Source organism: Phoca vitulina, unplaced genomic scaffold, assembly GCF_004348235.1.
Source record: "Phoca vitulina isolate PV1807 unplaced genomic scaffold, GSC_HSeal_1.0 scaffold2, whole genome shotgun sequence".
Classification (NCBI taxonomy): Eukaryota; Metazoa; Chordata; class Mammalia; order Carnivora; family Phocidae; genus Phoca; species Phoca vitulina.
Window position 1 is genome coordinate 60,487,551 of NW_022589705.1, and position 14,866 is coordinate 60,502,416.

General features: G+C 38.3%; 1 protein-coding gene across 2 annotated transcripts in view; it reads left to right on the plus strand.

The window, feature by feature from the left end:
• Positions 1–14,866, plus strand: part of NRDC (nardilysin convertase) — a 107,727-nt gene that overhangs the window by 86,414 nt on the left and 6,447 nt on the right. For both annotated transcript variants that reach the window (XM_032429127.1, XM_032429133.1), the window contains 8 exons: positions 4,134–4,238; positions 5,981–6,104; positions 6,646–6,732; positions 7,672–7,791; positions 8,885–8,936; positions 9,845–9,995; positions 10,810–10,937; positions 12,969–13,131. In XM_032429127.1, coding sequence (XP_032285018.1) covers positions 4,134–4,238; positions 5,981–6,104; positions 6,646–6,732; positions 7,672–7,791; positions 8,885–8,936; positions 9,845–9,995; positions 10,810–10,937; positions 12,969–13,131 — 930 coding nt within the window. The remainder of the gene's footprint in view (positions 1–4,133; positions 4,239–5,980; positions 6,105–6,645; positions 6,733–7,671; positions 7,792–8,884; positions 8,937–9,844; positions 9,996–10,809; positions 10,938–12,968; positions 13,132–14,866) is intronic.

The window sequence follows — 14,866 nt, forward strand, 5'->3', positions numbered from 1 at the left end:
TTCTGATTCTTTTTTTTTTTCTAAGATTTTATTTATTTATTTGAGAGTGCACGTGCAGGGGGTAGGGGGCAGAGGGAGAGGGAGAAGTAGACTCCCTGCTGAGCTCAGTGTGGGGCTTGATATGGGGCTCGAACCCAGGACTCTAAGATCATGACCTGAGCTGAAGGCAGATGCTTAATCGACTGAGCCACCGAGGCGCCCCACTATATTGTGATTTTTATTGGTTAGTCATAGATGCTGCTAATACAGGTGTGGTTTGTACATATATTCCTGATAGAATAAAAATGCTAATTTAGAGGTTAGTGAAAATAAATATGTAATTTCTTCCCAGCCAATTCATGCACATACACACTCCTGAATTTGTCCATTGATCTATCTTGTGGGAAGTGTCTGTGGACCTTGGATTAAAAACCCCTGATTTAGAACTGCTTCATAGAGCATCTTGAAGCTGCCTTTTTGGATCATCACCAGAGATGATTTCCTGAATTTCTACTATAAGTAGAGAAGATTTAGGTACATGAGGACAAGGTCACAAAAACTGTAAGCTTCCAGTTGCTGTTGATTCTTACGTAATCTGCTCTGTATTCTTGAATCATTGAAATAGAACTAAAAATCTTATTCTATGAAAACAGGCTGCTTTGACACACCTATTGGCCATTACAGAGCCCTATAGACACTCCTCCCTATAAGTGGACTGATAAGCATAGAACTCCACAAGTGCTGTCACCTACCTTACCAGGAGTAATTTTGTTCAGTGTCCTTATCAGCTGTGGTGGCACCATGTAGGTCAGAACTATGGCAGGGAAGGAGTGGGATCAAGAATTGTGGACTACACCCGTAAGTGATACCCAGATTCCTTTTTTGGGGATCAGCTTTTCAGCATTGGTTGAGTGATATTTTTGTTCTGTCCCTCCAGTTTCTTCTTAGCAAATCATTTCAAAATGTCTTTTTACTGACATCTCCCATTTTTGTAGCTCCTCATTTTTTTACCGTTAGCAATATTCATGAATACTTGTCTGGATTTTAAAACATGAGCCCAGGGGCGCCTGGGTGGCGCAGTTGTTAAGCGTCTGCCTTCAGCTCGGGTCGTGATCCCGGGGTCCTGGGATCGAGCCCCACATCGGGCTCCCTGCTCTGCAGGAAGCCTGCTTCTCCCTCTTCCACTCCCCCTGCTTGTGTTCCCTCTCTCACTGTGTCTCTCTCTGTCAAATAAATAAAATCTTTAAAAAAATAAAAAATAAAACATGAGCCCAAGACATCTTAGATTAAAACCTAATCAGTGCAAAGTGAGAACAAATCAGAAAGGTCTATATCTCCGTGAGAACTGCTAAGTTAACTCAAGTAGCTCAGCTTATTTTGGCTTTTATTTTATTTATTTATTTATTATTTATTTATTTTTAAAGATTTTATTTAAAATCTTTTATTTAAAATCAAATTTAAAAGATTTATTTGACAGAGAGAGACACAACGAGAGAGGGAACACAAGCAGGAGGAGTGGGAGAGGGAGAAGCAGGCTTCCCACGGAGCAGGGAGCCCGATGTGGGCTTGATCCCAGGACCTTGGGATCATGACCTGAGCCGAAGGCAGACGCTTAATGACTGAGCCAACCAGGCACCCCATTATTTCGGCTTTTATAAATTTCTGTTTTTTTAGCAAAGTTGGAATGTCTCCTCTTTAGACTTTTCCTGGTCTTCATCAATAAAGGCAAATAAGAATGCCCTTTTCAAACTATTCAAATCAGTCTTATTTAAGTAAGATATTTATTTAAGATTTTATTTATTAGAGAGAGAGAGCACGAGCCAGGGGTGAGGGGCAGAGGGAGAGGGAGAAGCAGACTCTCTACTGAGCAGGGATGTGGGACTCATGACCTGAGCCAAAGACAGCTGCTCAACTGACTGAGCCACCCAGGCGCCCTTAATTAAGAAATTAAAAAAAATTATTTCCCATAGGAACTTGGACTCAATATGTCTTATAAATCAACAGTATGAACTGGGTGTTTAAGTGCTTTTCTGTAGGCAGAAAAACAGAAATAATGTAATAATAAGGCAGGAAGAGTTTGTAGTAGATAAAAAATTAGAGGACAGACAATAACAAGTGTTGGAGAAGAAATAGAGAAATCAGAGCCCTCATACATTGCTGGTGGGAATTACAAAGTGGTGTAGCTGCTTTGGAAAATAGTTTGGCAGTTCCTTAAAAAGCTAAACAATTACCATATGAGCTCTACTGTTAAGTTCTTCTAGGTATACACCCAGGAGAATTGAAAATATATCCACACAAATACTTGTACACAAGTATTTCTAGTAGCAGTATTAAGTATAGCCCGAAAGTGGAAACGCCCAAATGTCAGCGAATGCATGGTTAAACAAAATATAGAATATGTACACTATGGAATATTATTCAGCCACAAAAAGGAATGAAGCACTGATTCATGCTACAACATGGATGAACCTTGGAAACATGCTAAGTGAAAGAACCTAGTCACTACAGGTCACATGTTACATGATTCCATTTATATGAAATTTCCAGAGTAGGTAAATCCATAGAGATACAGCACAGACTGGCGGTTGCCAGTGGCTAGGGGAGTGGGTAGTAGGGATCGAATGCTTAATGGATACGGGAGTTTCCTTTTGGAGCAATGAAAATATTCTCCAACTAGATAGTGGTGATGATTGTATAACTTTGTGAATATGCTAACCACTAAATTGTGTACTTTATTTTAAATTTTATTTCATTTTTAATTGTGCACTTTAGAAGTGTGAATTTTATGATATGTGAATTACATCTTTAAAAAAAATGAAAGAATAGCATTTAAGTGTTTTTCTTAGTACCTGCTCCATTGCCTTGGCTCTGGAGGTATGCTTTTAGCCAGGGTCCTTAGTGTTTTCTCATAGGAAATATTTTGAATCATTCAATTTTGTTGCATACTGACCAGAGCAGTTAATTTATAAGTAAGTGGCTGGTGAGAATAACTTACTTAAAAAAAGAATGAGAACAGAATAGGAAGAAAAATTTTAAATAATAATAGCACCTAGGTGACTGGTCAACTTGATGATTCAGGAATGTTTCCTGAATTGGGAAGTGGGACAAAAAAAGCTAACAATCTTTCCTTAGTTTTTCTTATTCTATTTTTATGTGATAATATAGTAGATAACATATACCTATGGTCTCTAGTTTGATGTATGCATGTCTCATTTCTTCTCCATGAATGCAGTAACCTTCACTTCTCTTCTGTCTACCATTAGATGAGAGAACAACCCATACTGTCTGGTAAAGGACTGGATAGTGTGGTATTTTGGAAAGAGTGTTTGCTGCTATGTTAGGAGTCCTGAGTTCTGGTGTCTGCTCTGCCTGTTATTTACTGTGTGACTTTGGGCAAGTCTCCTGATCAATCTGAGTGTATTTCCTCAGAAAATGTGGGAATAGAACCACTTGGTATCTGAAGGACTTGTCAGTTTTAAGATTCTGAACGTCTGGGTGCTCAATTAGTACTTAAATTGATTGTTTTCCTCTGAAAAAGAATTTTCACTTCATAGGTTATAGAACTTGTGGTTATTCTTTCAGTTTTAAATTGAGGAACTATACTGATTAATATAATTTCTTATATCAAGACTTTTATCTAATGACACATTTTGATTTCTACATTGATTTGATTCATGTTTACAGATAGTTCTGGTTGATAGTGCTATAGTGATAAAATGATGAAGACCCTGTCTTTAAGGACATCAGTCATATGGGGCACTTATAAACAAGCATTTACAGTTCAGTCTTGTAATGCTCTCGTGATGAAGCTGTGACATGATTAGACCCTAGTGTGTTGTAGGGCTCAGGATGGGGATTGGAGGGGTGTCAGGTTAAATTCCTTAAGGTGGTAAGTTTTCTCTGGCTAAATTTTCTTAGAATTCCAAGCATCAAATTCCCCCCTCCTTCTTTTTTTCTTTTTTTAAAGTAATCGCTATGTCCAGCATAGGGCTTGAGTGAGCACCAAATTCTTGAACTAAAATTATATCTGCTCAGTATATTTTTGTTCAGAAGCTTTTGGTTTCATTGTTAAAAAAAAGAGAAAAATTATTTCTATTTTGTGGTAAATTAAGAATAATGGAAGTTTCTGGTGTGAAATAATTCTCTCTTTACAGACAGATCCAGTTGAGTATGTGGAAAATATGTGTGAAAACATGCAGCTGTACCCACTACAGGACTTCCTCACTGGAGATCAGCTTCTTTTTGAATACAACCCAGAAGTAAGGAGGTTTCATTTCTAAGAGTTACTTTTACACAAAGAGGAGGGGAGAAAGTGCAGAGATATATTTAAGAACTGTGGGAATGTAGAAAATTTGGTTAAATTTGTCAAATTTTTTGTTTAAATGGAAGAAATATCAGTAGTTTTGTGGGTAATTTTTCATGATTGTTGTATATGATCATGTTTTAAATATGAGGAGAAAATCAAGTCCTTTTGTTAGGTATTATTATTGTCACTATTTTTCAAGTGTTATAACATCTACTAAAAAAGTGATTCCTAAGAATTATGTGCTTTAGTTGCTAGGCTTACTTAGAGAGTTATTTTGCTTACCTTTTAGTTCAGTTAGAGACTCTGGGCAATTACATTTTAACCATTTTGAAAATGTTTATGAGAAATGTAAGATTCTCTGAATTTGAAACATGTGACTTATAGACCATATTACATACAAATAAATACTTGGTCGGGTTTTTCCTTCCTTCCTCATTGGGAGTAAGTCATTTTGCTCCATATGAGTTCTCATGGCAGTTCTCAGTTGGTTGATTTTGCCCCCCAGGGGCAAATGTCTGTCAAATGTCAATGTCTGGAGACATTTCAGTTGTCATAACTGGGGGATGCTCTTGGCAGATTATCTAGTGGGTGAGAAGCCAGAAGTGGCAGCTAAACATCCTACAGTGTAAAAGACAGCACCCCATAATAAAGTATTATTTGGCCCAAGATGTTAATAATGCTGAGGTGGAGAAACCTTGATATAATAGGGTATTCAAAAATTTTAAAGATAGGGAAAGGTAAAGGAGGAAGCAGTAATCATGCATTCTTGTTATCTCCTAGGAAGATTGGGCCCAGGGGTCCAAGTATTTTATTCTGAACCGCCATTTGTTGTTTTTTCTCAAAGAAATGGTGTTTAATTGGTAGTTATGGTTCCAAACCTTACCCACAAAATCTGTTTACTCCTCTCATAGCTGAAGGATTATTAAAGGGGGCCTTGCAATGGGATCATTTTACTGATTCTTGGGGATGAGGTAGTGTAAGCATACTCTTTGGAATCATGTACAAACTTGTTTAGGACTTCATGTTTGCCATTTCTAGCTGTGTTATTCTGTGCATATTATGTAATCTTTAACCCAGGCAAATTACTTAACTTTTAACAGGAGCCTGAGTATTATTTTTTATAAAATGGGTATACCTTAGAGTTGTTTTAGGATTAAATGAAATAATGTATGTTAAACACTACTGGGCACATAGAAAAACTTAGTAAATGAGAGCTATTTTCACTGCTAGTACTATTATTAGGTAGGATTTGAGATGAACACAGTTTATAGCATTATCAAGAAACATTTGAGGGCGCCTGGGTGGCTCAGTCGTTAAGTGTCTGCCTTCGGCTCAGGGCATGATCCCGGGGTCCTGGGATCGAGCCCGGCGTCGGGCTCCCTGCTCAGCGGGAAGCCTGCTTCTCCCTCTCCCACTCCCCCTGCTTGTGTTCCCTCTCTCGCTGTGCCTCTCTCTGTCAAATAAATAAATAAAATCTTTAAAAAAAAAAAAAGGAACATTTGAAACAACTAATAGACTAATGAAGTTTAATAAATTAGGGTGTTCATGACTATAGATAAAGAGTTTCATGAGCATCAAGATGCTAGGATCTTGGGGATGCCTAACATAATATGGCTTTGGCTTTTTAACAGAGATGTATTAGGTTAAAGTTGTTATTGTGTGTGTCTCTCCGCCCCCCCCCCCACCCCCAATTAGGTCATTGCTGAAGCCCTTAATCAGCTAGTTCCGCAAAAAGCAAATCTTGTTCTACTGTCTGGTGCTAATGAGGGAAAATGTGACCTCAAGGAGAAATGGTTTGGGACTCAGTATAGTATGGAAGGTAAAATATTTTAATAATTGTCCTACAAGTTTAGATTTATTTGACTCACCTGAGAATTTTTATTCCTTAATAATTTGTCTGATGGTTCCTATGGGAAAAAAGTATAAACTTTTTTAGAAGTTTACTTTGAGATGAACATTATTCATACTGCTTTGCAGAAAATTACTTTCTGCTATGTTTATATTTATTATAGCTAGTGAAAAAAATCCTGTTTTCTGGGTAGTTTGGGGAAGAATTTTGACTGTTTTAGAAAAGTACTTTTGAAACTTCAGTGTACATATATATCACCTAGAGATCTTATTAAAATATAAATTCTTATTCACTAGCTCTGGGGTAGGGCCTGAAATCCTGCATTTCTAATAAGCTCCCAGGTGATACCAGTGCTGCTAACCACACTTTGAGTAGTAAATGGCTAGCATGCCTGGATATATTATAGTTTTCCTGAGAAAGAAGAATCGATTTGTGAAGGCTAGTTGTTAATTGGTTTGTTATTCTCAGCATTGCATTGTTTATTGGATCAGTTTGTTTTTCATTTCTACAGATGTTGAGAACTCTTGGGCTGAACTATGGAAGACTAATTTCGAATTAAATCCAGATCTTCATCTTCCAGCTGAAAATAAGTACATAGGTCAGTGAAATAGCAGTCATTATACCTAATCCGTTTATGTATCAATAAAACAAATAGCACCTGTATAGTACATTTATAAAGTATCATTTGAATTCCTATTTGAGCTTCCCAGTAACACTCTGGAGTAGGCATTACTGTTTTCTTACTTTTTTGAATGAGAAAAACTGAGGCTTAAAAAGGCAAAGTGACTTTTCCTAGACTAGTCAGTTGGTAAATGGAGAAAACAGGACTGAAATGTAGATCTTGGGACTCTCTGAAACTTTTGCTTTTTCTTGTGTAAAACAGTTTATGTTTTCATTAATTTAGAGGACAAGTTTGACTTTGTGTTTTGGGGTTTTTTTTTAGATTTTTTTATTTGTCAGCGAGAGAGAGCACAAGCAGGGGGAGCAGCAGAGGGAGAGGGAGAAGCAGGCTTCCCGCTGAGCAAGGAGCCCGATGCAGGACTCGATCCCAGTACCCTGGGATCATGACCTGAGCCAAAGGCAGACACCTAACCGACTGAGCCATCCAGGCACCCCAAGTTTGACTTTGTTAGAACAGAACTTTTTTGTTAACTTTCAAGTGTCAATAAGGTGGATAAAAGACATTCTCATTCAAGAATGGATTTGTTTATAGATTGGTTTATACAACTATCCTGGCTAAAGGTCCCTCTTACAGTTAAGACTGTCTTTGAGAAAGACAAAGAAGCAGAACGTAGAGAGATCAGAATAATCCTTAGGAAATTACAGATCTTCAGAGTTCATTTAGTTTAAGGCCAAGAGAATTTTCTTTTCTGTGTTCTACTAATTTATTATATTCTAGCATTTGAATTTGGCTTATTTTTGCCACAAAGAAAAGTTATCTAGATTTCTAAAACGAAGAACAGATTGTTGGGAATCATGTTGAATTATTGAATTATTGAATGTTGAATGTTGAATTATTACTCCTTTCTCTTGTTAGCCACGGACTTCATGTTGAAGGCTTTTGATTGCCCTGAGACAGAATACCCTGTTAAAATTGTGAATACTCCACAAGGTTGCCTGTGGTATAAGAAAGACAACAAATTCAAAATTCCCAAAGGTAAAATGTTTCCCTCTCTAAAAGGAGTGAAATAAGTATAGCAACTCTTTCTCCACTTGGTAGCAACCTATTTCCGTTTGTCTGTCACCTGTCTCCCTTTCTCTTTCCTCTTCCAGTTGAAGATCTTTTCTAGGCTTATCTATCAGATCCATACTGTGCTCCTGTGTGGTCACCGAAATCCTTGTATACATTATAGATTCTAGGAAATAAATAAGGATTCAAGGCTAAAATGAAATTGTTTTAAAATATTTTTCTTGCAGTTAAATTAAAGCAGAGCCAGGTGTTTGACCGTCTTAGGGAATGGGTGGTGTGTTTTAAACATTTTTAAAAAGAAAATGAGAGTATGCTGAAGGAGATTATTCTTAGACACAATAGCTAGCCTATTCCAGCATTACAAATGTGAAATATCCTCCATCACTCTCCCTCTACCATTTTGCTTTTATTGTAAAAGAATCACAGTATACAGTTAAACAGACTCCAGAGTTCTTGTCTTTAATGTGTTAGCCCAAACTGTGTTGCTTTTTTATTTTCTGTTCTTGTGCATAGCATAGGAACTTACTGAAGCAGCTTGGGATAAAAAAAAAATTCCCTTCGTTGCCGTTTAACCCAGATGCCTAACCTCAACACAGCTCTGTGGCTCTCAGGAATTCTTGAGTTTATTGGGAAGGTGTTTCTTGAATTACTTATCAGTGTTTCTAAAAATGTTCTTAACATTTATTCAGCTTCCTTGGAAAGTCTCTGCTATAAGTTTCTGTGAGCATTGGGATTGTTCTCTAATGTTTTTGGCATGTATACCTCTGTAAACATTTTCTCTGACCAAAGCTCTTAATAAATACAGTATTCCTAGGCTCCTTTGTGTATCTGTCTATGTATCTGGCCTTCCCGCAGACTAAAGTGTGCCTTCTGGATACTACTTAGAATGGTAAATATTACCTTTTTAAAGATAACTTCAGGATAAAGATGTAACAAGGATTTAAGGGCTAGTAGTTTATTTCAGAATTTTTAGAAAACATGATGTTAGGGGCATATAGCAGATGTATAAAATATTTGAGGCCTCTGGCTTATATTTTCTTACCTTTTTTTTTTCTTTTAGCATATATACGTTTCCATCTGATTTCACCTTTGATACAGAAGTCTGCAGCAAAGTAAGCAATTGTCCTCTTTACTGGAAAATATGTTTCTTATTGAAAAACTATTTTGTTTGTTTCATTCTGAATCATTCTATCATTTTCTCTATCCGTACTGAGTTGTGCTGCTGATTTGTGTATTTTTTTCTGTGCCCCAAATTATTTGTATTGATATTAAACATTAAAATGGAATTGTGGCTGCTCCATTTCCAGCACCCAGTTATAAAGCATGCTGATAGCGTAGGGTAGTCATAGTATTACTGGATTGAGAAAGTTCTTTAGAAATGAGTTTGGATTAGCTTCCAGTCTGTAATGAGAACAACTGCATCTGTTGATCCTATATTTAGAAACTGGCAAGGAATCTGATTATACTTTGTAACAAATAACTCGTTATTTATATAGATAACTGTACTGTGGGGGGTCAGAGCCTAAAATATGCCTGAATCATAGGAGGTGCTCAAGAAATGTTAGCGTACTTCTTCCTTTCCTTTGCTGCTTAAACTGTGGAATCTAACCTTAGAATGACAGGCAGCACTAGTATTTATTAATACCACTTGAAAAAATATATCAACCGCCTCCCTTATCCTAGATTTTTGTCAGTCAGAAAACCTGGGCTGCAGGGATGGCTAGAGCCTTTGGGCCAGTTGCTTTTTATGCCTTTTACATTTACCCCATTTTTCAGTATAAGCATTAACATTTTACATGTATGCATAACATGACAAAGATTGGGAAGCACTGCTGAAGGTAGGTGTTCTGTAATGTGCCTACAAAACTTGAGTCGTGGGTAAGCTGCATTTACCTTTGAACTACATTCTGGAGTAGTGTAATCATTGTCTTTCTAAAAGTGAAATTTCCTACTCCAGAGCACATTTGTTTGTGTTTATTTCTTGCCAATTAATGGTGCTGTTTGCATTTTATATTCTCAGTGTGGTCCTCTTTGATATCTTTGTCAATATCCTTACCCATAACCTTGCGGAGCCAGCTTATGAAGCGGATGTGGCCCAGCTAGAGTATAAGTTGGTAGCTGGAGAACATGGTTTAATTATTCGAGTGAAAGGATTCAACCACAAACTACCTGTAAGTACAAGTGTTCTGTTTTGCTCATAGAGAGCTTTAAATTTTATGTTTGTTGCCCCTAAAGCACCAAGTATAGAGGCTTATGCATGGGTTGCTATACATAGAAAGAAATGTTTATTAACGTGGTTTACTATGTTTTCTTGGCCGGTGACAGCTTTTGTGACTTGGGCCACACGTAAGAGCAACGCAGTCACTAATTACTAGCAATGCGTGCAATACAGCCTCAGTTTCTCTGCAGCCAACACTGGATAGGACAGCTTGATAGGAAGTTGTCATTACTTCCAAAATTAATATATAAATGTAATGTCCTCCCAGTTAAAGTCACATTTAGGGGCAGTGGAGATGCTGAATAAAAAATTAAGTTTAAGACTACTCATGGGGCGCCTGGGTGGCTCAGTCGTTAAGCGTCTGCCTTCGGCTCAGGTCATGATTCCAGGTCCTGGGATCGAGCCCCGCATCAGGCTCCCTGCTCGGTGGGAAGCCTGCTTCTCCCTCTCCCACCCCCCCTGCTTGTATTCCCTCTCTCGCTGTGTCTCTCTCTGTCAAATAAATAAATAAAATCTTTAAAAAAAAAAAAAAAAAAAGACTACTCATGAAAATTAAAAAAAAAAAAAGGAGTCATTGCTCCACATTTCACAGTTACTGAGGATTTTAGCTCCTGAAGATCCTTTGAGTCACCAGTATTCCTACAAATACCTATTTCCAAGCGAGGCCCCTGGTAAAAACCAATGGGAAGCATTCCCTCCTATCCCTGCCCCCAAAATAGTGGATTTCATGCTTCTCTACTTAAAGTGCTTCTTTCTTTTCTTTTTAGCTACTATTTCAGCTCATTATTGACTACTTAGCGGAGTTCAGTTCCACACCAGCTGTCTTCACAATGATAACTGAGCAGTTGAAGAAGACCTACTTTAACATCCTTATCAAGCCCGAAACTCTGGCCAAGTGGGTATACATAGGATCAGCTTATATTTTGAAGGCCTGAAAGTATTTGCCTTTGTAGGGGTTAGGTGTGGGGAATGAGGCTGTAGTTTCAGTGCTATTTTTCAAACAAATTAGAATTGGCTGTGGTTTAGGAGACCATCCATTGGGTTATAGGATTTCTAAACCCAGCTTAAGTAGCTGTCTGAGTAGGACTAAAATAAGCCTACTTACTATACTTAGAGACTAAAAGTAAACAAGGATGTTTTTTTCCGAAGTTTGTAAGTAAATAACAGTTAAAGAAGTGCTGGCTTTGTTATAGCTCAAAATTGCTTTACTGCTGATTTTAGTATATTGGGTGTTGTGATGAGGTAGTTGAGTTAAATTGCTTAACCTTTCACTTATCTGGCAAATGCAACTATCCAGAATTCAGCCAAGTTTCCAGAGGAGAGCAAAAAGGCTTCTGACAGTCTGTATAATAATGCTTAAACCCTCTGCTCATAACCCTTTGAGCTTTTCATTAGAGCCTGTTCTTTTATCCAGGGCTAATGGTAGCCTAGATGTACCTCTGTGTGAATCAGAAAAGGTACCCCTTTTGGGTGCCTGCTTTCAGCAGGTAGAGCCTTTGTGGGAGGGAGAAGAAAGTTCCCTTTGAGCAGACACAGCCCTTTGTGCACATGGCTTGCAAGCCCTGCTTGACCTCCTTGCTGGGCATCTAGAAATGGTAAACAGCACAATCTTATATGGAGGCCCTACTTTTGACACAGTTATTTGTTTATTTGTTTATTTCATGGTCAGTTCTTTAACTTTTTAAAATTTAAATTCAATTAATTAACATATAATGTATTATTGGTTTCAGAGGTACAGGTCTGTGATTCATCAATCTTACGTAACACCCAGTGCTCATTACATCATATGCCCTTCTTTTTTTTTTTTTTTTTAAAGATTTTATTTATTTATTTGACAGAGAGAGACATAGCGAGAGAGGGAACACAAGCAGGGGGAGTGGGAGAGGGAGAAGCAGGCTTCCTGCGGAGCAGGGAGCCTGACGTGGGGCTCGATCCCAGGACCCTGGGATCATGACCTGAGCTGAAGGCAGATGCCTAATGACTGAGCCACCCAGGCACCCCACATGCCCTTCTTAATGTCCATCACTCAGTTACCCCATCCCTCCACTCCCCCTTTTGACACAGTTATAAGGAGCCCATAAATGAACAAAATTCAAAAGCAGGGCAGTTGGCAGTTAAGAGTCAGACCTGTAATCACTGATAATCTGGTCACAGAAAGTTATAAAAACTAATAAGCAAATATAAGTTGGAAAGGAGAGTTGTCTGGAACCATCAGTATGATGAAAAATAGCCCTGTGTTGTGTATCCAGTAACTCCTGAACACTACTTTATTAAAATGTGGTGGACTAATACACCTATTGAAGATTTGTTATTTGCTAGATACAAAACGTTTATATGTATATATTTATTTAATTCTTTCCAAAACCATATAATGGTAGCCATTACTATTTCCCTTGTTTTACAAATGAAGAAATTGAGTCACAGATGTTAAGCAACTTGCCAAGTTCAAATAGTTTAGTGTGAGGAGGGAGGGGAAGTGGGGGTGGTGAGGAGTTGGGGGCTGGTGAGGAATAGGGGTTAGTCTGATTCTGGCCTAGAGCCACTATGTATACTATGTTGTTACTGCAGTAATAGATTCCCATAATGCTGGCCTCTAGTAATTAATAAAATGTTAATGAGATTTCAAATAAAAATAGTAATAATTCTAAATTTGGTGTGTGACTCATCTGACAACTAATGTGAAACATTTTATTTTGCAATTGAGACAGATAAGTGAGTTGTACCAGTGAGCAAATCTATGTATAATTTTGTATATGTAATTTTAAATGCTTTTTGGTGATTATGACATTGTTTCTCCCATCTTAAGTTATGATAGAAGTTGTGTCTCTTCAGAAACACGTCATCCATAGAAACTTAACCGAACCTTTTTTTACCTTAAGATTCATTTTAAAATGATGAAACTGTTTTTTTTCTGCCCTCTGAATAGAGATGTGCGGCTTTTAATCCTGGAATATGCCCGTTGGTCTATGATTGACAAGTACCGGGCTTTGATGGATGGCCTTTCCCTTGAGTCTCTGCTGAGCTTCGTCAAGGAGTTCAAATCCCAGCTCTTTGTTGAAGGCCTGGTACAAGGAAATGTCACAAGCACAGTGAGTGTGAGGTGCTCTGTTGCTCTTGGCTAGGTCTGAATGCTGTTTTGGGCTCTGGAATTGCATTAGTTCTCCAAAAAGGGAGGTTCTGTAGTTTTGACATATCACGGCCATTCGCATGCTGGGCAAGACTTTCTTAATGAGAAGACTGCTGATAATGGACAGGGCTTGGGGTGAAATGGATTTGGTAAATATACGGTATTGGTTATTTGTTGAAGATTGTGTGTGGAAACAATAGTTTAGAGATTAAAGTGGGAGCTCTGGGGTGTGGTGAGGGATGTATACACACACACACACACACACACTTTGGCAGAACTTGTATATCAAGGTTGTGTGTCAAGTTAAGGAGCTTGGGCTTTATCCTGTAGTAAATGGAAAATCAGTGAAACATCTTAAAAGGGATTTGTTGTTAGGATGCAGGGACCAGTTATGAGGCTTTTATAAGAGTTGACATGACTCCAGAGTATATGAAGTATCCAGAGTAGTCAAAGTCATAGAACAGAAAGTGGAATTGTGGTTACCAAGGGTTGGGAAGATGTAAAAAAGGGCAAGTTGTTTTATGGGTATAGAGTTTCAGTTTTGCAAGGTGAGGAAGTTCTGGAGTTCCGTTTTACAACATTGTAAATATACTTAACACTACGGAACTGTACACTTAAAAATGGTTAAGATACTGAACTTTGTTATGTGCTTTTACCACACACACACACACACACACACACACACACACACACACGTTGAAGTGAAATATGATGAAGCTGAGGCTAGGCAAAGTAAATGAAAGAAATAGTGAGGTAGAGAATGGCCAAAACTTAGTGACTAGTTGGATGTGGGGGTGTTAGAGGAGGGAGGGGTTTAAGATGTTGCCTGGATTTCTTGCTTGAACCAGTGGGTTGGTGGAGGAGTAGGAAAAATAGGTTTGGGGGATATGAGGAGTTTGTTCTGATATATATTGAGTGGGATAGGTCTGTGGATCTTTAAGGCCTTTTCCAGCTAAGAATGCTTGTTTGGGACTCTCCCTAAATTATTTGGCTGTTGACCATCTTCCTTCCTTCATGGCTTCCCAGTTTCTCAGCACTGGCCCTTTGATGGGATATATACTGGCCACTCTTGAGACTGGCTGCTGTCTCCTCTCTACTTCCTTGCTGTCTTTATTCCCCAACCCCCAAACCAGCCTTAGTTTCTTTCCTCCCCACAGAAAGAAGTTTAAAAGCTTCAACCCACATAGAGAGGAGCAGGATAGCTGCCTGCTTTTCTGAGCACAGTGGGAATTACTGGGCAGGGGTCCTTTTGGTCCAGAGGACTTAGTACCATGAATTGCTCCAGGTAGAAACCACTGTAGAGATGAGCTGACCCCTCCTTTTATCCCCCATTTTATAGGTAAGAAAACAGCAGTCTTGAGAGGGGAGAGGATGCATTCACTTAAGTGTTAAGTGTTGTTCTATTGCTCTCTCTCTGCCACGTTCCATATTTATAGACCGAGGTTTTGAAAACACAGTCACAAGTGTCATAGAGGACACAGCCTAGTGGGCTAACCCGAACAGTTAAGTTGAGCGTGTCACATGTACAGGTAAACAGAATGCCAATGGGAGAGCAGAGGAGGAGCTGTTCAGTTGAGAGCCCCTTAATTTTCAACAATCATAATCAGTGTTGTTGACAGACTATATCTGCTTTCCTCATGCTATCCAGGGCTTCTTAAAGAATTAGAATATTGGTATTAGTTGGTTCTGGATGAAAT